We start from the raw sequence: 24,708 nt of genomic DNA, 5'->3' as shown, positions 1-24,708 counted from the left end.
GTTTACGCGTGGTAATTTTTCTTACTTTTCTTTAATTTCATACACATTGGTCAGCTAACCCAGGTCTAATATGTGATTTTAACAACGTTGGGTGTGATCGTTAATTCAAATCTGGAGTGCCAGAGTGCGCTCTCAGGGTGTTCGGAAATTCAGAACATTGACAGATTGTCCATTCATAAATTCAGAGTGTTTCGCTCTGGCCTACTTAACCGGTTTCTAATATCGTAAGTGTCTGTAGTCTGACTAGCTATACTCGGCCTTGTCTCAGGATGGTAAGTTGGTGGTTGAAGATATCCCTCTAGTGGTGTGGGGGCTGTGCTTTGGCAAAGTGGGTGGGGTTATATCCTGCCTGTTTGGCCCTGTCCGGGGGTATCATAGGATGGGGCCACAGTGTCTCCTGACCCCTCCTGTCTCAGCCTCCAGTATTTATGCTGCAGTAGTTTATGTGTCGGGGGGGTAGAGTCAGTCTGTTATATCTGGAGTACTTCTCCTGTCTTATCCGGTGTCCTGTGTGAATTTAAGTATGCTCTATCAAATATTTTCTTTCTTTCTTTCTTTCTCTCTCGGCGGAGGAGGACCTGAGCCCTCGGACCATGCCTCAGGACTACCTGGCATGATGACTCCTTCCTGTCCCCAGTCCACCCGGCCCCGCTGCTGCTCCAGTTTCAACTGTTCTGCCTGCAGCTATGGAACCCTGACCTGTTCACCGGACATGCTACCTGTCCCAGACCTGCTGTTTTCAACTCTCTAGAGACAGCAGGAGCGGTAGAGATACTCTCAATGATCGGCTACGAAAAGCCAGCTGACACTTACTCCTGAGATGCTGACTTGTTGCACCCTCAACAACTACTGTGATTATTATTATTATTATTTGGCCCTGCTGGTCATCTATGAACATTTGAACATCTTGGCCATGTTCTGTTATAATCTCCACCCGGCACAGCCAGAAGAGGACTGGCCACCCCTCATAGGCTGGTTCCTCTCTAGGTTTCTTCCTAGGTTTTGGCCTTTCTAGGGTGGCTTTTCCCAAGCCACCCTGCTTCTACACCTGCATGCTTGCTGTTTTGAGTTTTAGGCTGGGTTTCTGTACAGCACTTTGAGATATCAGCTGATGTAAAAAGGGCTATATAAATACATTTGATTGGATTTGGATTTGATTTGATTTGTAGTCAGTTACTGACCTGTGGTGCAGTTTTTGGCCGCATTGAGAATGTCCTTGATTTGTTGTTCTGACTCAGCAATCTCATTACTTAGGTTCTTCCCATTCTCTATGCGCAGTAGAACCACATGCTCCACCACGACACTGCCATTCCTGATAGAGAGCGAAGAGATTCCAAAAAAAGGTTCCACATTTTAAATAGACGTTCTAAAAAGAGGTTCAACTAACCTTTTAAAGTAAGTGTTTAATGTACATGCATACTGCCTCTTTGTTGCGACGTTTCCTCAAATGTTCACATACCTGAGTCCTATTATTACTATGCCGATAAAATTGTTAATAGTGCGGTTGTACAGTAAGGTCATCTGGAAAACATAAGTTGTTATAGCTCAGTTAGTTACTATTAATGAGCTCATTAAGATTATACATGTATCATTAAAAAAGAGTTTATGTAAATTAGGCACTTACATCGTTGGTGAAATTTTTTGTAAAATCTTGGTATTCCTGTGTTGACGGGTGACTGTATTCTTCTTTAAATGTTTTGTTGAGTCTAACAGTGACATCTGTTGATACTTCAATAGTGTCTGTAGTTCATTGACATGAATAGGACGATAAGGAACAACAATTAGACCATTTATGGACCAGTAGTGGTTAGATAAACCAGGACAGTATATTCCATAGGACTGGCAGTTTTTTACTGAAAAAAACTTCCAAGCCCTAGTAGTATCACAGAGTATTTCCTGGTCACGTCATGTGATCACTCACCCACAGTCACAATTATCGGAGGTTCAGTTGTTGAGAGTGAAGTTGACGTCAATGAAGCAGATGCAGTTGTAGAAGTTGGACTGGATGCAGTAGAAGGGTTAGTTGGGGTAGTTGAAGTAGGTGTAGTAGAAGGGGTAGGTGTATTAGAAGGGGTAGTTGGGATAGGTGTATTAGAAGGGGTAGTTGGGGTAGGTGTAGTAGAATGGGTAGGTGTATTAGAAGGGGTAGTTGGGATTGGTGTAGTATAAGGGGTAGTTGGGGTAGGTGTTGTAGTTAGGTTAGGTGTAGTAGAAGGGGCAGTAGAAGGGGTAGTTGGGATAGGTGTAGTAGAAGGGGCAGGTGGGATAGGTGTAGTAGAATGTGTAGTTGATGTAAGGGTAGTTGGAGAAGGTGTGGTACGTGTAGTTGATGCAGTTAATGTAGTTGGAGGTGTGGTAGGTGCGGTAGTTGATGTAATTAGGGTGGTTGTAGAAGGTGTGGTAGGTGGGGTAGTTGATGTAGTTGAAGGTGTGTTGGGTGTGGTTGTGAAAGGTAATGTAGTTTGAGTAGTTAGAAAGGGTGTGGTAGATGTGGGAGTTGGAGACTGTGTTGTGGTTATTGCTTCTATCGTTGGGCTAGCTGATGAACCTTGTGTAACAATGGTCGTTGTTTCAGCTGGAATTGTTGACATTTCTAACGTAGTTGTGTGATCTTCAAGGGTCGTTCCCGCTGCAGTTGTGGAGTCAGTTGGCTCTGCAGTTGTACTTTCAGATCCCTGGGTAGATGAGAGTCCAACGGTAGTGGAAGATATTTGCCCGTCCGTCACTGCTGAAGTTAGGTCATTTGTAGTGGCAGGCTCACTGGTAATCGTAGAAGGTTGTGAGGGACTTGTTTCCGGCAAGGTACTGGTTGAAGATTCTGTTACACTTGAGGACATAGCTGTAGTTGTTTCCATTGTGTCTTTGGTTGATTCGGGTGTCATGGTCACTCCCGATGTTGAAAACGTAGCTTCCACAGTTGCACTTGTTAAGCCAGCTGAGGTCGCTGTCGATTCTTCAGCAGATGTGTTTGCTTCAGAAGTTGTTGTTGATAACTCACTTGATGTTGAGGTACCAGCAGTGCTAGATAGAGACTCACTTGTAATGTCAGAGGGCACTGTTGTGTGACCAGAAGTGATTGTGGGAGATGGGCTTGTCACAGTCTCTGAGCTAGCTGATGGTTCTTGTGTAACAATGGTCGTTGTTTCAGCTGGAATTGTTGTTATTTCTAACGTTGTTGTGTGATCTTCAAGGGTCGTTCCCGCTGCAGAAGTGGAGTCAGTTGGCTCTGCAGTTGTACTTTCAGATCCCTGGGTAGATGAGAGTCCAACGGTAGTGGAAGATATTTGCCCGTCTGTGACTGCTGAAGTTAGTTCATTTGTAGTGGCAGGCTCACTGGTAATCGTAGAAGGTTGTGAGGGACTTGTTTCCGGCAAGGTATTGGTTGAAGATTCTGTTACACTTGAGGACATAGCTGTAGTTGTTTCCATTGTGTCTTTGGTTGATTCGGGTGTCATGGTCACTCCCGATGTTGAAAACGTAGCTTCCACAGTTGCACTTGTTAAACCAGCTGTCGTCCATGTTGACGCTTCAGCAGATGTGCTTGCTTCAGAAGTTGTTGTTGATGCCTCACTTGATGTTGAGGTACCAGCAGTGCTAGTTACAGACTCACTTGTAACTTCAGAGGGCACTGTTGTGTGACCAGAGGTGATTGTGGGAGATGGGCTTGTCACAGTCTCTGAGCTAGCTGATGGTTCTTGTGTAACAATGGTCGTTGTTTCAGCTGGAATTGTTGACATTTCTAACGTTGTTGTGTGATCTTCAAGGGTCGTTCCCGCTGCAGTTGTGGAGTCAGTTGGCTCTGCAGTTGTACTTTCAGATCCCTGGGTAGATGAGAGTCCAACGGTAGTGGAAGATATTTGCCCGTCTGTGACTGCTGAAGTTAGTTCATTTGTAGTGGCAGGCTCACTGGTAATCGTAGAAGGTTGTGAGGGACTTGTTTCCGGCAAGGTACTGGTTGAAGATTCTGTTACACTTGAGGACATAGCTGTAGTTGTTTCCATTGTGTCTTTGGTTGATTCGGGTGTCATGGTCACTCCCGATGTTGAAAACGTAGCTTCCACAGTTGCACTTGTTAAACCAGCTGAGGTCGCTGTCGATTCTTCAGCAGATGTGTTTGCTTCAGAAGTTGTTGTTGATGCCTCACTTGATGTTGAGGTACCAGCAGTGCTAGTTACAGACTCATTTGTAACTTCAGAGGGCACTGTTGTGTGACCAGAGGTGATTGTGGGAGATGGGCTTGTCACAGTCTCTGAGCTGGCTGATGGTTCTTGTGTAACAATGGTCGTTGTTTCAGCTGGAATTGTTGACATTTCTAACGTTGTTGTGTGATCTTCAAGGGTCGTTCCCGCTGCAGTTGTGGAGTCAGTTGGCTCTGCAGTTGTACTTTCAGATCCCTGGGTAGATGAGAGTCCAACGGTAGTGGAAGATATTTGCCCGTCTGTGACTGCTGAAGTTAGTTCATTTGTAGTGGCAGGCTCACTGGTAATCGTAGAAGGTTGTGAGGGACTTGATTCCGGCGAGGTACTGGTTGAAGTTTCTGTTACACTTGAGGACATAGCTGTAGTTGTTTCCATTGTGTCTTTGGTTGATTCGGGTGTCATGGTCACTCCCGATGTTGAAAACGTAGCTTCCACAGTTGCACTTGTTAAACCAGCTGAGGTCGCTGTCGATTCTTCAGCAGATGTGTTTGCTTCAGAAGTTGTTGTTGATGCCTCACTTGATGTTGAGGTACCAGCAGTGCTAGTTACAGACTCACTTGTAACTTCAGAGGGCACTGTTGTGTGACCAGAGGTGATTGTGGGAGATGGGCTTGTCACAGTCTTTGAGCTAGCTGATGGTTCTTGTGTAACAATGGTTGTTGTTTCAGCTGGAATTGTTGTTATTTCTAACGTTGTGTGATCTTCAAGGGTCGTTCCCGCTGCAGAAGTGGAGTCAGTTGGCTCTGCAGTTGTACTTTCAGATCCCTTGGTAGATGAGAGTCCAACGGTAGTGGAAGATATTTGCCCGTCTGTGACTGCTGAAGTTAGTTCATTTGTAGTGGCAGGCTCACTGGTAATCGTAGAAGGTTGTGAGGGACTTGTTTCCGGCAAGGTACTGGTTGAAGATTCTGTTACACTTGAGGACATAGCTGTAGTTGTTTCCATTGTGTCTTTGGTTGATTCGGGTGTCATGGTCACTCCCGATGTTGAAAACGTAGCTTCCACAGTTGCACTTGTTAAACCAGCTGTCGTCCATGTTGACGCTTCAGCAGATGTGCTTGCTTCAGAAGTTGTTGTTGATGCCTCACTTGATGTTGAGGTACCAGCAGTGCTAGTTACAGACTCACTTGTAACTTCAGAGGGCACTGTTGTGTGACCAGAGGTGATTGTGGGAGATGGGCTTGTCACAGTCTCTGAGCTAGCTGATGGTTCTTGTGTAACAATGGTCGTTGTTTCAGCTGGAATTGTTGACATTTCTAACGTTGTTGTGTGATCTTCAAGGGTCGTTCCCGCTGCAGAAGTGGAGTCAGTTGGCTCTGCAGTTGTACTTTCAGATCCCTGGGTAGATGAGAGTCCAACGGTAGTGGAAGATATTTGCCCGTCTGTGACTGCTGAAGTTAGTTCATTTGTAGTGGCAGGCTCACTGGTAATCGTAGAAGGTTGTGAGGGACTTGTTTCCGGCAAGGTACTGGTTGAAGATTCTGTTACACTTGAGGACATAGCTGTAGTTGTTTCCATTGTGTCTTTGGTTGATTCGGGTGTCATGGTCGCTCCCGATGTTGAAAACGTAGCTTCCACAGTTGCACTTGTTAAACCAGCTGAGGTCGCTGTCGATTCTTCAGCAGATGTGTTTGCTTCAGAAGTTGTTGTTGATGCCTCACTTGATGTTGAGGTACCAGCAGTGCTAGTTACAGACTCACTTGTAACTTCAGAGGGCACTGTTGTGTGACCAGAAGTGATTGTGGGAGATGGGCTTGTCACAGTCTCTGAGCTAGCTGATGGTTCTTGTGTAACAATGGTCGTTGTTTCAGCTGGAATTGTTGTTATTTCTAACGTTGTTGTGTGATCTTCAAGGGTCGTTCCCGCTGCAGTTGTGGAGTCAGTTGGCTCTGCAGTTGTACTTTCAGATCCCTGGGTAGATGAGAGTCCAACGGTAGTGGAAGATATTTGCCCGTCTGTGACTGCTGAAGTTAGTTCATTTGTAGTGGCAGGCTCACTGGTAATCGTAGAAGGTTGTGAGGGACTTGATTCCGGCGAGGTACTGGTTGAAGTTTCTGTTACACTTGAGGACATAGCTGTAGTTGTTTCCATTGTGTCTTTGGTTGATTCGGGTGTCATGGTCACTCCCGATGTTGAAAACGTAGCTTCCACAGTTGCACTTGTTAAACCAGCTGTCGTCCATGTTGACGCTTCAGCAGATGTGCTTGCTTCAGAAGTTGTTGTTGATGCCTCACTTGATGTTGAGGTACCAGCAGTGCTAGTTACAGACTCACTTGTAACTTCAGAGGGCACTGTTGTGTGACCAGAGGTGATTGTGGGAGATGGGCTTGTCACAGTCTCTGAGCTAGCTGATGGTTCTTGTGTAACAATGGTCGTTGTTTCAGCTGGAATTGTTGACATTTCTAACGTTGTTGTGTGATCTTCAAGGGTCGTTCCCGCTGCAGTTGTGGAGTCAGTTGGCTCTGCAGTTGTACTTTCAGATCCCTGGGTAGATGAGAGTCCAACGGTAGTGGAAGATATTTGCCCATCTGTGACTGCTGAAGTTAGTTCATTTGTAGTGGCAGGCTCACTGGTAATCGTAGAAGGTTGTGAGGGACTTGTTTCCGGCAAGGTACTGGTTGAAGATTCTGTTACACTTGAGGACATAGCTGTAGTTGTTTCCATTGTGTCTTTGGTTGATTCGGGTGTCATGGTCACTCCCGATGTTGAAAACGTAGCTTCCACAGTTGCACTTGTTAAACCAGCTGAGGTCGCTGTCGATTCTTCAGCAGATGTGTTTGCTTCAGAAGTTGTTGTTGATGCCTCACTTGATGTTGAGGTACCAGCAGTGCTAGTTACAGACTCACTTGTAACTTCAGAGGGCACTGTTGTGTGACCAGAAGTGATTGTGGGAGATGGGCTTGTCACAGTCTCTGAGCTAGCTGATGGTTCTTGTGTAACAATGGTCGTTGTTTCAGCTGGAATTGTTGTTATTTCTAACGTTGTTGTGTGATCTTCAAGGGTCGTTCCTGCTGCAGAAGTGGAGTCAGTTGGCTCTGCAGTTGTACTTTCAGATCCCTGGGTAGATGAGAGTCCAACGGTAGTGGAAGATATTTGCCCGTCTGTGACTGCTGAAGTTAGTTCATTTGTAGTGGCAGGCTCACTGGTAATCGTAGAAGGTTGTGAGGGACTTGTTTCCGGCAAGGTACTGGTTGAAGATTCTGTTACACTTGAGGACATAGCTGTAGTTGTTTCCATTGTGTCTTTGGTTGATTCGGGTGTCATGGTCACTCCCGATGTTGAAAACGTAGCTTCCACAGTTGCACTTGTTAAACCAGCTGAGGTCGCTGTCGATTCTTCAGCAGATGTGTTTGCTTCAGAAGTTGTTGTTGATGCCTCACTTGATGTTGAGGTACCAGCAGTGCTAGTTACAGACTCACTTGTAACTTCAGAGGGCACTGTTGTGTGACCAGAAGTGATTGTGGGAGATGGGCTTGTCACAGTCTCTGAGCTAGCTGATGGTTCTTGTGTAACAATGGTCGTTGTTTCAGCTGGAATTGTTGTTATTTCTAACGTTGTTGTGTGATCTTCAAGGGTCGTTCCTGCTGCAGAAGTGGAGTCAGTTGGCTCTGCAGTTGTACTTTCAGATCCCTGGGTAGATGAGAGTCCAACTGTAGTGGAAGATATTTGCCCGTCTGTGACTGCTGAAGTTAGTTCATTTGTAGTGGCAGGCTCACTGGTAATCGTAGAAGGTTGTGAGGGACTTGTTTCTGGCAAGGTACTGGTTGAAGATTCTGTTACACTTGAGGACATAGCTGTAGTTGTTTCCATTGTGTCTTTGGTTGATTCGGGTGTCATGGTCACTCCCGATGTTGAAAACGTAGCTTCCACAGTTGCACTTGTTAAACCAGCTGAAGTCGCTGTCGATTCTTCAGCAGATGTGTTTGCTTCAGAAGTTGTTGTTGATACCTCACTTGATGTTGAGGTACCAGCAGTGCTAGATAGAGACTCACTTGTAATGTCAGAGGGCACTGTTGTGTGACCAGAAGTGATTGTGGGAGATGGGCTTGTCACAGTCTCTGAGCTAGCTGATGGTTCTTGTGTAACAATGGTCGTTGTTTCAGCTGGAATTGTTGACATTTCTAACGTTGTTGTGTGATCTTCAAGGGTCGTTCCCGCTGCAGTTGTGGAGTCAGTTGGCTCTGCAGTTGTACTTTCAGATCCCTGGGTAGATGAGAGTCCAACGGTAGTGGAAGATATTTGCCCGTCCGTCACTGCTGAAGTTAGGTCATTTGTAGTGGCAGGCTCACTGGTAATCGTAGAAGGTTGTGAGGGACTTGTTTCCGGCAAGGTACTGGTTGAAGATTCTGTTACACTTGAGGACATAGCTGTAGTTGTTTCCATTGTGTCTTTGGTTGATTCGGGTGTCATGGTCACTCCCGATGTTGAAAACGTAGCTTCCACAGTTGCACTTGTTAAACCAGCTGAGGTCGCTGTCGATTCTTCAGCAGATGTGTTTGCTTCAGAAGTTGTTGTTGATGCCTCACTTGATGTTGAGGTACCAGCAGTGCTAGTTACAGACTCACTTGTAACTTCAGAGGGCACTGTTGTGTGACCAGAAGTGATTGTGGGAGATGGCCTTGTCACAGTCTCTGAGCTAGCTGATGGTTCTTGTGTAACAATGGTCGTTGTTTCAGCTGGAATTGTTGTTATTTCTAACGTTGTTGTGTGATCTTCAAGGGTCGTTCCCGCTGCAGTTGTGGAGTCAGTTGGCTCTGCAGTTGTACTTTCAGATCCCTGGGTAGATGAGAGTCCAACGGTAGTGGAAGATATTTGCCCGTCCGTCACTGCTGAAGTTAGGTCATTTGTAGTGGCAGGCTCACTGGTAATCGTAGAAGGTTGTGAGGGACTTGTTTCCGGCAAGGTACTGGTTGAAGATTCTGTTACACTTGAGGACATAGCTGTAGTTGTTTCCATTGTGTCTTTGGTTGATTCGGGTGTCATGGTCACTCCCGATGTTGAAAACGTAGCTTCCACAGTTGCACTTGTTAAACCAGCTGAGGTCGCTGTCGATTCTTCAGCAGATGTGTTTGCTTCAGAAGTTGTTGTTGATGCCTCACTTGATGTTGAGGTACCAGCAGTGCTAGTTACAGACTCACTTGTAACTTCAGAGGGCACTGTTGTGTGACCAGAAGTGATTGTGGGAGATGGCCTTGTCACAGTCTCTGAGCTAGCTGATGGTTCTTGTGTAACAATGGTCGTTGTTTCAGCTGGAATTGTTGTTATTTCTAACGTTGTTGTGTGATCTTCAAGGGTCGTTCCCGCTGCAGTTGTGGAGTCAGTTGGCTCTGCAGTTGTACTTTCAGATCCCTGGGTAGATGAGAGTCCAACGGTAGTGGAAGATATTTGCCCGTCCGTCACTGCTGAAGTTAGGTCATTTGTAGTGGCAGGCTCACTGGTAATCGTAGAAGGTTGTGAGGGACTTGTTTCCGGCAAGGTACTGGTTGAAGATTCTGTTACACTTGAGGACATAGCTGTAGTTGTTTCCATTGTGTCTTTGGTTGATTCGGGTGTCATGGTCACTCCCGATGTTGAAAACGTAGCTTCCACAGTTGCACTTGTTAAACCAGCTGAGGTCGCTGTCGATTCTTCAGCAGATGTGTTTGCTTCAGAAGTTGTTGTTGATGCCTCACTTGATGTTGAGGTACCAGCAGTGCTAGTTACAGACTCACTTGTAACTTCAGAGGGCACTGTTGTGTGACCAGAAGTGATTGTGGGAGATGGCCTTGTCACAGTCTCTGAGCTAGCTGATGGTTCTTGTGTAACAATGGTCGTTGTTTCAGCTGGAATTGTTGTTATTTCTAACGTTGTTGTGTGATCTTCAAGGGTCGTTCCCGCTGCAGAACTGGAGTCAGTTGGCTCTGCAGTTGTACTTTCAGATCCCTGGGTAGATGAGAGTCCAACGGTAGTGGAAGATATTTGCCCGTCTGTGACTGCTGAAGTTAGTTCATTTGTAGTGGCAGGCTCACTGGTAATCGTAGAAGGTTGTGAGGGACTTGTTTCCGGAAAGGTACTGGTTGAAGATTCTGTTACACTTGAGGACATAGCTGTAGTTGTTTCCATTGTGTCTTTGGTTGATTCGGGTGTCATGGTCACTCCCGATGTTGAAAACGTAGCTTCCACAGTTGCACTTGTTAAACCAGCTGAGGTCGCTGTCGATTCTTCAGCAGATGTGTTTGCTTCAGAAGTTGTTGTTGATGCCTCACTTGATGTTGAGGTACCAGCAGTGCAGGTTACAGACTCACTTGTAACTTCAGAGGGCACTGTTGTGTGACCAGAAGTGATTGTGGGAGATGGCCTTGTCACAGTCTCTGAGCTAGCTGATGGTTCTTGTGTAACAATGGTCGTTGTTTCAGCTGGAATTGTTGTTATTTCTAACGTTGTTGTGTGATCTTCAAGGGTCGTTCCCGCTGCAGTTGTGGAGTCAGTTGGCTCTGCAGTTGTACTTTCAGATCCCTGGGTAGATGAAAGTCCAACGGTAGTGGAAGATATTTGCCCGTCCGTCACTGCTGAAGTTAGGTCATTTGTAGTGGCAGGCTCACTGGTAATCGTAGAAGGTTGTGAGGGACTTGTTTCCGGCAAGGTACTGGTTGAAGATTCTGTTACACTTGAGGACATAGCTGTAGTTGTTTCCATTGTGTCTTTGGTTGATTCGGGTGTCATGGTCACTCCCGATGTTGAAAACGTAGCTTCCACAGTTGCACTTGTTAAACCAGCTGAGGTCGCTGTCGATTCTTCAGCAGATGTGTTTGCTTCAGAAGTTGTTGTTGATGCCTCACTTGATGTTGAGGTACCAGCAGTGCTAGTTACAGACTCACTTGTAACTTCAGAGGGCACTGTTGTGTGACCAGAAGTGATTGTGGGAGATGGCCTTGTCACAGTCTCTGAGCTAGCTGATGGTTCTTGTGTAACAATGGTCGTTGTTTCAGCTGGAATTGTTGTTATTTCTAACGTTGTTGTGTGATCTTCAAGGGTCGTTCCCGCTGCAGTTGTGGAGTCAGTTGGCTCTGCAGTTGTACTTTCAGATCCCTGGGTAGATGAGAGTCCAACGGTAGTGGAAGATATTTGCCCGTCCGTCACTGCTGAAGTTAGGTCATTTGTAGTGGCAGGCTCACTGGTAATCGTAGAAGGTTGTGAGGGACTTGTTTCCGGCAAGGTACTGGTTGAAGATTCTGTTACACTTGAGGACATAGCTGTAGTTGTTTCCATTGTGTCTTTGGTTGATTCGGGTGTCATGGTCACTCCCGATGTTGAAAACGTAGCTTCCACAGTTGCACTTGTTAAACCAGCTGAGGTCGCTGTCGATTCTTCAGCAGATGTGTTTGCTTCAGAAGTTGTTGTTGATAACTCACTTGATGTTGAGGTACCAGCAGTGCTAGATAGAGACTCACTTGTAATGTCAGAGGGCACTGTTGTGTGACCAGAAATGATTGTGGGAGATGGGCTTGTCACAGTCTCTGAGCTAGCTGATGGTTCTTGTGTAACAATGGTCGTTGTTTCAGCTGGAATTGTTGTTATTTCTAACGTTGTTGTGTGATCTTCAAGGGTCGTTCCCGCTGCAGAAGTGGAGTCAGTTGGCTCTGCAGTTGTACTTTCAGATCCCTGGGTAGATGAGAGTCCAACGGTAGTGGAAGATATTTGCCCGTCTGTGACTGCTGAAGTTAGTTCATTTGTAGTGGCAGGCTCACTGGTAATCGTAGAAGGTTGTGAGGGACTTGTTTCCGGCAAGGTACTGGTTGAAGATTCTGTTACACTTGAGGACATAGCTGTAGTTGTTTCCATTGTGTCTTTGGTTGATTCGGGTGTCATGGTCACTCCTGATGTTGAAAACGTAGCTTCCACAGTTGCACTTGTTAAACCAGCTGTCGTCCATGTTGACGCTTCAGCAGATGTGCTTGCTTCAGAAGTTGTTGTTGATGCCTCACTTGATGTTGAGGTACCAGCAGTGCTAGTTACAGACTCACTTGTAACTTCAGAGGACACTGGTGTGTGACCAGAGGTGATTGTGGAAGATGGGCTTGTCACAGTCTCTGAGCTAGCTGATGGTTCTTGTGTAACAATGGTCGTTGTTTCAGCTGGAATTGTTGACATTTCTAACGTTGTTGTGTGATCTTCAAGGGTCGTTCCCGCTGCAGTTGTGGAGTCAGTTGGCTCTGCAGTTGTACTTTCAGATCCCTGGGTAGATGAGAGTCCAACGGTAGTGGAAGATATTTGCCCGTCCGTCACTGCTGAAGTTAGGTCATTTGTAGTGGCAGGCTCACTGGTAATCGTAGAAGGTTGTGAGGGACTTGTTTCCGGCAAGGTACTGGTTGAAGATTCTGTTACACTTGAGGACATAGCTGTAGTTGTTTCCATTGTGTCTTTGGTTGATTCGGGTGTCATGGTCACTCCCGATGTTGAAAACGTAGCTTCCACAGTTGCACTTGTTAAACCAGCTGAGGTCGCTGTCGATTCTTCAGCAGATGTGTTTGCTTCAGAAGTTGTTGTTGATAACTCACTTGATGTTGAGGTACCAGCAGTGCTAGATAGAGACTCACTTGTAATGTCAGAGGGCACTGTTGTGTGACCAGAAGTGATTGTTGGAGATGGGCTTGTCACAGTCTCTGAGCTAGCTGATGGTTCTTGTGTAACAATGGTCGTTGTTTCAGCTGGAATTGTTGTTATTTCTAACGTTGTTGTGTGATCTTCAAGGGTCGTTCCCGCTGCAGAAGTGGAGTCAGTTGGCTCTGCAGTTGTACTTTCAGATCCCTGGGTAGATGAGAGTCCAACGGTAGTGGAAGATATTTGCCCGTCTGTGACTGCTGAAGTTAGTTCATTTGTAGTGGCAGGCTCACTGGTAATCGTAGAAGGTTGTGAGGGACTTGATTCCGGCGAGGTACTGGTTGAAGTTTCTGTTACACTTGAGGACATAGCTGTAGTTGTTTCCATTGTGTCTTTGGTTGATTCGGGTGTCATGGTCATTACCGATGTTGAAAACGTAGCTTCCACAGTTGCACTTGTTAAACCAGCTGAGGTCGCTGTCGATTCTTCAGCAGATGTGCTTGCTTCAGAAGTTGTTGTTGATGCCTCACTTGATGTTGAGGTACCAGCAGTGCTAGTTACAGACTCACTTGTAACTTCAGAGGGCACTGTTGTGTGACCAGAGGTGATTGTGGGAGATGGGCTTGTCACAGTCTCTGAGCTAGCTGATGGTTCTTGTGTAACAATGGTCGTTGTTTCAGCTGGAATTGTTGACATTTCTAACGTTGTTGTGTGATCTTCAAGGGTCGTTCCCGCTGTAGTTGTGGAGTCAGTTGGCTCTGCAGTTGTACTTTCAGATCCCTGGGTAGATGAGAGTCCAACGGTAGTGGAAGATATTTGCCCGTCCGTCACTGCTGAAGTTAGGTCATTTGTAGTGGCAGGCTCACTGGTAATCGTAGAAGGTTGTGAGGGACTTGTTTCCGGAAAGGTACTGGTTGAAGATTCTGTTACACTTGAGGACATAGCTGTAGTTGTTTCCATTGTGTCTTTGGTTGATTCGGGTGTCATGGTCACTCCCGATGTTGAAAACGTAGCTTCCACAGTTGCACTTGTTAAACCAGCTGAGGTCGCTGTCGATTCTTCAGCAGATGTGTTTGCTTCAGAAGTTGTTGTTGATAACTCACTTGATGTTGAGGTACCAGCAGTGCTAGATAGAGACTCACTTGTAATGTCAGAGGGCACTGTTGTGTGACCAGAAGTGATTGTGGGAGATGGGCTTGTCACAGTCTCTGAGCTAGCTGATGGTTCTTGTGTAACAATGGTCGTTGTTTCAGCTGGAATTGTTGTTATTTCTAACGTTGTTGTGTGATCTTCAAGGGTCGTTCCCGCTGCAGAAGTGGAGTCAGTTGGCTCTGCAGTTGTACTTTCAGATCCCTGGGTAGATGAGAGTCCAACGGTAGTGGAAGATATTTGCCCGTCTGTGACTGCTGAAGTTAGTTCATTTGTAGTGGCAGGCTCACTGGTAATCGTAGAAGGTTGTGAGGGACTTGATTCCGGCGAGGTACTGGTTGAAGTTTCTGTTACACTTGAGGACATAGCTGTAGTTGTTTCCATTGTGTCTTTGGTTGATTCGGGTGTCATGGTCATTACCGATGTTGAAAACGTAGCTTCCACAGTTGCACTTGTTAAACCAGCTGAGGTCGCTGTCGATTCTTCAGCAGATGTGCTTGCTTCAGAAGTTGTTGTTGATGCCTCACTTGATGTTGAGGTACCAGCAGTGCTAGTTACAGACTCACTTGTAACTTCAGAGGGCACTGTTGTGTGACCAGAGGTGATTGTGGGAGATGGGCTTGTCACAGTCTCTGAGCTAGCTGATGGTTCTTGTGTAACAATGGTCGTTGTTTCAGCTGGAATTGTTGACATTTCTAACGTTGTTGTGTGATCTTCAAGGGTCGTTCCCGCTGCAGTTGTGGAGTCAGTTGGCTCTGCAGTTGTACTTTCAGATCCCTGGGTAGATGAGAGTCCAACGGTAGTGGAAGATATTTGCCCGTCCGTCACTGCTGAAGTTAGGTCATTTGTAGTGGCAGGCTCACTGGTAATCGTAGAAGGTTGTGAGGGACTTGTTTCCGGAAAGGTACTGGTTGAAGATTCTGTTACACTTGAGGACATAGCTGTAGTTGTTTCCATTGTGTCTTTGGTTGATTCGGGTGTCATGGTCACTCCCGATGTTGAAAACGTAGCTTCCACAGTTGCACTTGTTAAACCAGCTGAGGTCGCTGTCGATTCTTCAGCAGATGTGTTTGCTTCAGAAGTTGTTGTTGATAACTCACTTGATGTTGAGGTACCAGCAGTGCTAGATAGAGACTCACTTGTAATGTCAGAGGGCACTGTTGTGTGACCAGAAGTGATTGTGGGAGATGGGCTTGTCACAGTCTCTGAGCTAGCTGATGGTTCTTGTGTAACAATGGTCGTTGTTTCAGCTGGAATTGTTGTTATTTCTAACGTTGTTGTGTGATCTTCAAGGGTCGTTCCCGCTGCAGAAGTGGAGTCAGTTGGCTCTGCAGTTGTACTTTCAGATCCCTGGGTAGATGAGAGTCCAACGGTAGTGGAAGATATTTGCCCGTCTGTGACTGCTGAAGTTAGTTCATTTGTAGTGGCAGGCTCACTGGTAATCGTAGAAGGTTGTGAGGGACTTGATTCCGGCGAGGTACTGGTTGAAGATTCTGTTACACTTGAGGACATAGCTGTAGTTGTTTCCATTGTGTCTTTGGTTGATTCGGGTGTCATGGTCACTCCCGATGTTGAAAACGTAGCTTCCACAGTTGCACTTGCTAAACCAGCTGAGGTCGCTGTCGATTCTTCAGCAGATGTGTTTGCTTCAGAAGTTGTTGTTGATGCCTCACTTGATGTTGAGGTACCAGCAGTGCTAGATAGAGACTCACTTGTAATGTCAGAGGGCACTGTTGTGTGACCAGAAGTGATTGTGGGAGATGGGCTTGTCACAGTCTCTGAGCTAGCTGATGGTTCTTGTGTAACAATGGTCGTTGTTTCAGCTGGAATTGTTGTTATTTCTAACGTTGTTGTGTGATCTTCAAGGGTCGTTCCCGCAGCAGAAGTGGAGTCAGTTGGCTCTGCAGTTGTTCTTTCAGATCCCTGGGTAGATGAGAGTCCAACGGTAGTGGAAGATATTTGCCCGTTTGTGACTGCTGAAGTTAGTTCATTTGTAGTGGCAGGCTCACTGGTAATCGTAGAAGGTTGTGAGGGACTTGTTTCCGGCAAGGTACTGGTTGAAGATTCTGTTACACTTGAGGACATAGCTGTAGTTGTTTCCATTGTGTCTTTGGTTGATTCGGGTGTCATGGTCACTCCCGATGTTGAAAACGTAGCTTCCACAGTTGCACTTGTTAAACCAGCTGTCGTCCATGTTGACGCTTCAGCAGATGTGCTTGCTTCAGAAGTTGTTGATGCCTCAATTGATGTTGAGGTACCAGCAGTGCTAGTTACAGACTCACTTGTAACTTCAGAAGGCACTGTTGTGTGACCAGAGGTGATTGTGGGAGATGGGCTTGTCACAGTCTCTGAGCTAGCTGATGGTTCTTGTGTAACAATGGTCGTTGTTTCAGCTGGAATTGTTGACATTTCTAACGTTGTTGTGTGATCTTCAAGGGTCGTTCCCGCTGCAGTTGTGGAGTCAGTTGGCTCTGCAGTTGTACTTTCAGATCCCTGGGTAGATGAGAGTCCAACGGTAGTGGAAGATATTTGCCCGTCCGTCACTGCTGGAGTTTGGTCATTTGTAGTGGCAGGCTCACTGGTAATCGTAGAAGGTTGTGAGGGACTTGATTCCGGCGAGGTACTGGTTGAAGTTTCTGTTACACTTGAGGACATAGCTGTAGTTGTTTCCATTGTGTCTTTGGTTGATTCGGGTGTCATGGTCACTCCCGATGTTGAAAACGTAGCTTCCACAGTTGCACTTGTTAAACCAGCTGAGGTCGCTGTCGATTCTTCAGCAGATGTGTTTGCTTCAGAAGTTGTTGTTGATACCTCACTTGATGTTGAGGTACCAGCAGTGCTAGATAGAGACTCACTTGTAATGTCAGAGGGCACTGTTGTGTGACCAGAAGTGATTGTGGGAGATGGGCTTGTCACAGTCTCTGAGCTAGCTGATGGTTCTTGTGTAACAATGGTCGTTGTTTCAGCTGGAATTGTTGTTATTTCTAACGTTGTTGTGTGATCTTCAAGGGTCGTTCCCGCTGCAGAAGTGGAGTCAGTTGGCTCTGCAGTTGTACTTTCAGATCCCTGGGTAGATGAGAGTCCAACGGTAGTGGAAGATATTTGCCCGTCCGTCACTGCTGGAGTTAGGTCATTTGTAGTGGCAGGCTCACTGGTAATCGTAGAAGGTTGTGAGGGACTTGATTCCGGCGAGGTACTGGTTGAAGTTTCTGTTACACTTGAGGACATAGCTGTAGTTGTTTCCATTGTGTCTTTGGTTGATTCGGGTGTCATGGTCACTCCCGATGTTGAAAACGTAGCTTCCACAGTTGCACTTGTTAAACCAGCTGAGGTCGCTGTCGATTCTTCAGCAGATGTGTTTGCTTCAGAAGTTGTTGTTGATAACTCACTTGATGTTGAGGTACCAGCAGTGCTAGATAGAGACTCACTTGTAATGTCAGAGGGCACTGTTGTGTGACCAGAAGTGATTGTTGGAGATGGGCTTGTCACAGTCTCTGAGCTAGCTGATGGTTCTTGTGTATCAATGGTCGTTGTTTCAGCTGGAATTGTTGTTATTTCTAACGTTGTTGTGTGATCTTCAAGGGTCGTTCCCGCTGCAGAAGTGGAGTCAGTTGGCTCTGCAGTTGTACTTTCAGATCCCTGGGTAGATGAGAGTCCAACGGTAGTGGAAGATATTTGCCCGTCCGTCACTGCTGAAGTTAGTTCATTTGTAGTGGCAGGCTCACTGGTAATCGTAGAAGGTTGTGAGGGACTTGTTTCCGGCAAGGTACTGGTTGAAGATTCTGTTACACTTGAGGACATAGCTGTAGTTGTTTCCATTGTGTCTTCGGTTGATTCGGGTGTCATGGTCACTCCCGATGTTGAAAACGTAGCTTCCACAGTTGCACTTGTTAAACCAGCTGAGGTCGCTGTCGATTCTTCAGCAGATGTGTTTGCTTCAGAAGTTGTTGTTGATAACTCACTTGATGTTGAGGTACCAGCAGTGCTAGATAGAGACTCACTTGTAATGTCAGAGGGCACTGTTGTGTGACCAGAAATGATTGTGGGAGATGGGCTTGTCACAGTCTCTGAGCTAGCTGATGGTTCTTGTGTAACAATGGTCGTTGTTTCAGCTGGAATTGTTGTTATTTCTAACGTTGTTGTGTGATCTTCAAGGGTCGTTCCCGCTGCAGAAGTGGAGTCAGTTGGCTCTGCAGTTGTACTTTCAGATCCCTGGGTAGATGAGAGTCCAACGGTAGTGGAAGATATTTGCCCGTCTGTGACTGCTGAAGTTAGTTCATTTGTAGTGGCAGGCTCACTGGTAATCGTAGAAGGTTGTGAGGGACTTGTTTCCGGCAAGGTACTGGTTGAAGATTCTGTTACACTTGAGGACATAGCTGTAGTTGTTTCCATTGTGTCTTTGGTTGATTCGGGTGTCATGGTCACTCCTGATGTTGAAAACGTAGCTTCCACAGTTGCACTTGTTAAACCAGCTGTCGTCCATGTTGACGCTTCAGCAGATGTGCTTGCTTCAGAAGTTGTTGTTGATGCCTCACTTGATGTTGAGGTACCAGCAGTGCTAGTTACAGACTCACTTGTAACTTCAGAGGACACTGGTGTGTGACCAGAGGTGATTGTGGAAGATGGGCTTGTCACAGTCTCTGAGCTAGCTGATGGTTCTTGTGTAACAATGGTCGTTGTTTCAGCTGGAATGGTTGACATTTCTAACGTTGTTGTGTGATCTTCAAGGGTCGTTCCCGCTGCAGTTGTGGAGTCAGTTGGCTCTGCAGTTGTACTTTCAGATCCCTGGGTAGATGAGAGTCCAACGGTAGTGGAAGATATTTGCCCGTCCGTCACTGCTGAAGTTAGGTCATTTGTAGTGGCAGGCTCACTGGTAATCGTAGAAGGTTGTGAGGGACTTGTTTCCGGCAAGGTACTGGTTGAAGATTCTGTTACACTTGAGGACATAGCTGTAGTTGTTTCCATTGTGTCTTTGGTTGATTCGGGTGTCATGGTCACTCCCGATGTTGAAAACGTAGCTTCCACAGTTGCACTTGTTAAACCAGCTGAGGTCGCTGTCGATTCTTCAGCAGATGTGTTTGCTTCAGAAGTTGTTGTTGATAACTCACTTGATGTTGAGGTACCAGCAGTGCTAGATAGAGACTCACTTGTAATGTCAGAGGGCACTGTTGTGTGACCAGAAGTGATTGTTGGAGATGGGCTTGTCACAGTCTCTGAGCTAGCTGATGGTTCTTGTGTAACAATGGTCGTTGTTTCAGCTGGAATTGTTGTTATTTCTAACGTTGTTGTGTGATCTTCAAGGGTCGTTCCCGCTGCAGAAGTGGAGTCAGTTGGCTCTGCAGTTGTACTTTCAGATCCCTGGGTAGATGAGAGTCCAACGGTAGTGGAAGATATTTGCCCGTCTGTGACTGCTGAAGTTAGTTCATTTGTAGTGGCAGGCTCACTGGTAATCGTAGAAGGTTGTGAGGGACTTGATTCCGGCGAGGTACTGGTTGAAGTTTCTGTTACACTTGAGGACATAGCTGTAGTTGTTTCCATTGTGTCTTTGGTTGATTCGGGTGTCATGGTCATTACCGATGTTGAAAACGTAGCTTCCACAGTTGCACTTGTTAAACCAGCTGAGGTCGCTGTCGATTCTTCAGCAGATGTGCTTGCTTCAGAAGTTGTTGTTGATGCCTCACTTGATGTTGAGGTACCAGCAGTGCTAGTTACAGACTCACTTGTAACTTCAGAGGGCACTGTTGTGTGACCAGAGGTGATTGTGGGAGATGGGCTTGTCACAGTCTCTGAGCTAGCTGATGGTTCTTGTGTAACAATGGTCGTTGTTTCAGCTGGAATTGTTGACATTTCTAACGTTGTTGTGTGATCTTCAAGGGTCGTTCCCGCTGCAGTTGTGGAGTCAGTTGGCTCTGCAGTTGTACTTTCAGATCCCTGGGTAGATGAGAGTCCAACGGTAGTGGAAGATATTTGCCCGTCCGTCACTGCTGAAGTTAGGTCATTTGTAGTGGCAGGCTCACTGGTAATCGTAGAAGGTTGTGAGGGACTTGTTTCCGGCAAGGTACTGGTTGAAGATTCTGTTACACTTGAGGACATAGCTGTAGTTGTTTCCATTGTGTCTTTGGTTGATTCGGGTGTCATGGTCACTCCTGATGTTGAAAACGTAGCTTCCACAGTTGCACTTGTTAAACCAGCTGTCGTCCATGTTGACGCTTCAGCAGATGTGCTTGCTTCAGAAGTTGTTGTTGATGCCTCACTTGATGTTGAGGTACCAGCAGTGCTAGTTACAGACTCACTTGTAACTTCAGAGGGACACTGGTGTGTGACCAGAGGTGATTGTGGAAGATGGGCTTGTCACAGTCTCTGAGCTAGCTGATGGTTCTTGTGTAACAATGGTCGTTGTTTCAGCTGGAATGGTTGACATTTCTAACGTTGTTGTGTGATCTTCAAGGGTCGTTCCCGCTGCAGTTGTGGAGTCAGTTGGCTCTGCAGTTGTACTTTCAGATCCCTGGGTAGATGAGAGTCCAACGGTAGTGGAAGATATTTGCCCGTCCGTCACTGCTGAAGTTAGGTCATTTGTAGTGGCAGGCTCACTGGTAATCGTAGAAGGTTGTGAGGGACTTGTTTCCGGCAAGGTACTGGTTGAAGATTCTGTTACACTTGAGGACATAGCTGTAGTTGTTTCCATTGTGTCTTTGGTTGATTCGGGTGTCATGGTCACTCCCGATGTTGAAAACGTAGCTTCCACAGTTGCACTTGTTAAACCAGCTGAGGTCGCTGTCGATTCTTCAGCAGATGTGTTTGCTTCAGAAGTTGTTGTTGATAACTCACTTGATGTTGAGGTACCAGCAGTGCTAGATAGAGACTCACTTGTAATGTCAGAGGGCACTGTTGTGTGACCAGAAGTGATTGTTGGAGATGGGCTTGTCACAGTCTCTGAGCTAGCTGATGGTTCTTGTGTAACAATGGTCGTTGTTTCAGCTGGAATTGTTGTTATTTCTAACGTTGTTGTGTGATCTTCAAGGGTCGTTCCCGCTGCAGAAGTGGAGTCAGTTGGCTCTGCAGTTGTACTTTCAGATCCCTGGGTAGATGAGAGTCCAACGGTAGTGGAAGATATTTGCCCGTCTGTGACTGCTGAAGTTAGTTCATTTGTAGTGGCAGGCTCACTGGTAATCGTAGAAGGTTGTGAGGGACTTGATTCCGGCGAGGTACTGGTTGAAGTTTCTGTTACACTTGAGGACATAGCTGTAGTTGTTTCCATTGTGTCTTTGGTTGATTCGGGTGTCATGGTCATTACCGATGTTGAAAACGTAGCTTCCACAGTTGCACTTGTTAAACCAGCTGAGGTCGCTGTCGATTCTTCAGCAGATGTGCTTGCTTCAGAAGTTGTTGTTGATGCCTCACTTGATGTTGAGGTACCAGCAGTGCTAGTTACAGACTCACTTGTAACTTCAGAGGGCACTGTTGTGTGACCAGAGGTGATTGTGGGAGATGGGCTTGTCACAGTCTCTGAGCTAGCTGATGGTTCTTGTGTAACAATGGTCGTTGTTTCAGCTGGAATTGTTGACATTTCTAACGTTGTTGTGTGATCTTCAAGGGTCGTTCCCGCTGCAGTTGTGGAGTCAGTTGGCTCTGCAGTTGTACTTTCAGATCCCTGGGTAGATGAGAGTCCAACGGTAGTGGAAGATATTTGCCCGTCCGTCACTGCTGAAGTTAGGTCATTTGTAGTGGCAGGCTCACTGGTAATCGTAGAAGGTTGTGAGGGACTTGTTTCCGGCAAGGTACTGGTTGAAGATTCTGTTACACTTGAGGACATAGCTGTAGTTGTTTCCATTGTGTCTTTGGTTGATTCGGGTGTCATGGTCACTCCCGATGTTGAAAACGTAGCTTCCACAGTTGCACTTGTTAAACCAGCTGAGGTCGCTGTCGATACTTCAGCAGATGTGTTTGCTTCAGAAGTTGTTGTTGATACCTCACTTGTTGAGGTACCAGCAGTGCTAGTAGATAGAGACTCACTTTGTAATGTCAGAGGGCACTGTTGTGTGACCAGAAGTGATTGTGGGAGATGGGCTTGTCACAGTCTCTGAGCTAGCTGATGGTTCTTGTGTAACAATGGTCGTTGTTTCAGCTGGAATTGTTGTTATTTCTAACGTTGTTGTGTGATCTTCAAGGGTCGTTCCCGCTGCAGAAGTGAAGTCAGTTGCTCTTGCAGTTGTACTTTCAGATCCCTGGGTAGATGAGAGTCNNNNGCTGCTGAAGTTCGTTCATTGTAGTGGCAGGCTAACTGGTCATGTATAGAAGTTGTGATGGCTTTGTTTCGGCAAAAGGTACTGTTTGAAGATTCTGTTACACTTGAGGCATAGCTTGTAGGTGTTTCATTGTGTCTTTGGTGATTCCGGTGTAATGGTCACTCCGCCGATGTTGAAACGTAGCTTCCACAGTTGACTTGTTTTCAACCAGCTGTCAGTCAAGTTGACGCTTCAGCAGATGTGCTGACTTCAGAAGTTGTTGATGCCCAATTGATGTTCTTGAGGTACCAGCAGTGACTAGTTACAGACTCACTTGACACTCAGAGGGCACTGTTGTGTGACCAGAGGTGATTGTGGGAGATGTTAGGCTTGTCACAGCTTGAGCTAGCTGATGGTTCTTTTTGTAACCATGGTCGTTGTTTCAGCTGGAATTGTTGACATTTCTAACGTTGTTGTTGTGATCTTCAAGGGTCGTTCCCGCTGCAGTTGTTGGAGTCAGTTTGGCTCTGCAGTTGTACTTTCAGATCCCTGGGTAGATGAGAGTCCAACGGTAGTGGAAGATATTTGCCCGTCTGTGACTGCTGAAGTTATGTCATTTGTAGTGGCAGGCTCACTGGTAATCGTAGAAGGTTGTGAGGGACTTGTTTCCGGCAAGGTACTGGTTGAAGATTCTGTTACACTTGAGGACATAGCTGTAGTTGTTTCCATTGTGTCTTTGGTTGATTCGGGTGTCATGGTCACTCCCGATGTTGAAAACGTAGCTTCCACAGTTGCACTTGTTAAACCAGCTGAGGTCGCTGTCGATTCTTCAGCAGATGTGTTTGCTTCAGAAGTTGTTGTTGATACCTCACTTGATGTTGAGGTACCAGCAGTGCTAGATAGAGACTCACTTGTAATGTCAGAGGGCACTGTTGTGTGACCAGAAGTGATTGTGGGAGATGGGCTTGTCACAGTCTCTGAGCTAGCTGATGGTCCTTGTGTAACAATGGTCGTTGTTTCAGCTGGAATTGTTGTATTTCTAACGTTGTTGTGTGATCTTCAAGGGTCGTTCCCGCTGCAGTTGTGGAGTCAGTTGGCTCTGCAGTTGTACTTTCAGATCCCTGGGTAGATGAGAGTCCAACGGTAGTGGAAGATATTTGCCCGTCCGTCACTGCTGGAGTTAGGTCATTTGTAGTGGCAGGCTCACTGGTAATCGTAGAAGGTTGTGAGGGACTTGATTCCGGCGAGGTACTGGTTGAAGTTTCTGTTACACTTGAGGACATAGCTGTAGTTGTTTCCATTGTGTCTTTGGTTGATTCGGGTGTCATGGTCACTTACCGATGTTGAAAACGTAGCTTCCACAGTTGCACTTGTTAAACCAGCTGAGGTCGCTGTCGATTCTTCAGCAGATGTGTTTGCTTCAGAAGTTGTTGTTGATAACTCACTTGATGTTGAGGTACCAGCAGTGCTAGATAGAGACTCACTTGTAATGTCAGAGGGCACTGTTGTGTGACCAGAAGTGATTGTGGGAGATGGGCTTGTCACAGTCTCTGAGCTAGCTGATGGTTCTTGTGTAACAATGGTCGTTGTTTCAGCTGGAATTGTTGTTATTTCTAACGTTGTTGTGTGATCTTCAAGGGTCGTTCCCGCTGCAGAAGTGGAGTCAGTTGGCTCTGCAGTTGTACTTTCAGATCCCTGGGTAGATGAGAGTCCAACGGTAGTGGAAGATATTTGCCCGTCTGTGACTGCTGAAGTTAGTTCATTTGTAGTGGCAGGCTCACTGGTAATCGTAGAAGGTTGTGAGGGACTTGATTCCGGCGAGGTACTGGTTGAAGATTCTGTTACACTTGAGGACATAGCTGTAGTTGTTTCCATTGTGTCTTTGGTTGATTCGGGTGTCATGGTCACTACCGATGTTGAAAACGTAGCTTCCACAGTTGCACTTGTTAAACCAGCTGAGGTCGCTGTCGATTCTTCAGCAGATGTGCTTGCTTCAGAAGTTGTTGTTGATGCCTCACTTGATGTTGAGGTACCAGCAGTGCTAGTTACAGACTCACTTGTAACTTCAGAGGGCACTGTTGTGTGACCAGAGGTGATTGTGGGAGATGGGCTTGTCACAGTCTCTGAGCTAGCTGATGGTTCTTGTGTAACAATGGTCGTTGTTTCAGCTGGAATTGTTGACATTTCTAACGTTGTTGTGTGATCTTCAAGGGTCGTTCCCGCTGCAGTTGTGGAGTCAGTTGGCTCTGCAGTTGTACTTTCAGATCCCTGGGTAGATGAGAGTCCAACGGTAGTGGAAGATATTTGCCCGTCCGTCACTGCTGAAGTTAGGTCATTTGTAGTGGCAGGCTCACTGGTAATCGTAGAAGGTTGTGAGGGACTTGATTTCCGGCAAGGTACTGGTTGAAGATTCTGTTACACTTGAGGACATAGCTGTAGTTGTTTCCATTGTGTCTTTGGTTGATTCGGGTGTCATGGTCACTCCCGATGTTGAAAACGTAGCTTCCACAGTTGCACTTGTTAAACCAGCTGAGGTCGCTGTCGATTCTTCAGCA

The 24,708-nt window shown here is 46.3% G+C and overlaps 1 protein-coding gene across 1 annotated transcript; it reads right to left on the bottom strand.

Annotated features, from left to right (window-relative positions):
* Positions 1 to 20,034: 20,034 nt before the first annotated feature.
* Positions 20,035 to 21,874, bottom strand: LOC116353950 (mucin-5AC-like). Its single transcript, XM_031791819.1, has one exon. It carries the CDS (start codon positions 21,784 to 21,786, stop codon positions 20,230 to 20,232), a length of 1,557 nt encoding a protein of 518 aa, XP_031647679.1. The 5' UTR covers positions 21,787 to 21,874; the 3' UTR covers positions 20,035 to 20,229.
* Between the last annotated feature and the right edge of the window lie 2,834 nt (positions 21,875 to 24,708).

Source organism: Oncorhynchus kisutch, linkage group LG16 (assembly GCF_002021735.2).
Source record: "Oncorhynchus kisutch isolate 150728-3 linkage group LG16, Okis_V2, whole genome shotgun sequence".
NCBI classification, from domain to species: domain Eukaryota; kingdom Metazoa; phylum Chordata; class Actinopteri; order Salmoniformes; family Salmonidae; genus Oncorhynchus; species Oncorhynchus kisutch.
This window is presented reverse-complemented; position numbering and strand designations above follow the sequence as displayed.

Bases quoted from the DNA above. Each gene is read 5' to 3' on its own strand.
- LOC116353950 (XM_031791819.1), bottom strand. From the start codon at position 21,786: ATGACACCCGAATCAACCAAAGACACAATGGAAACAACTACAGCTATG.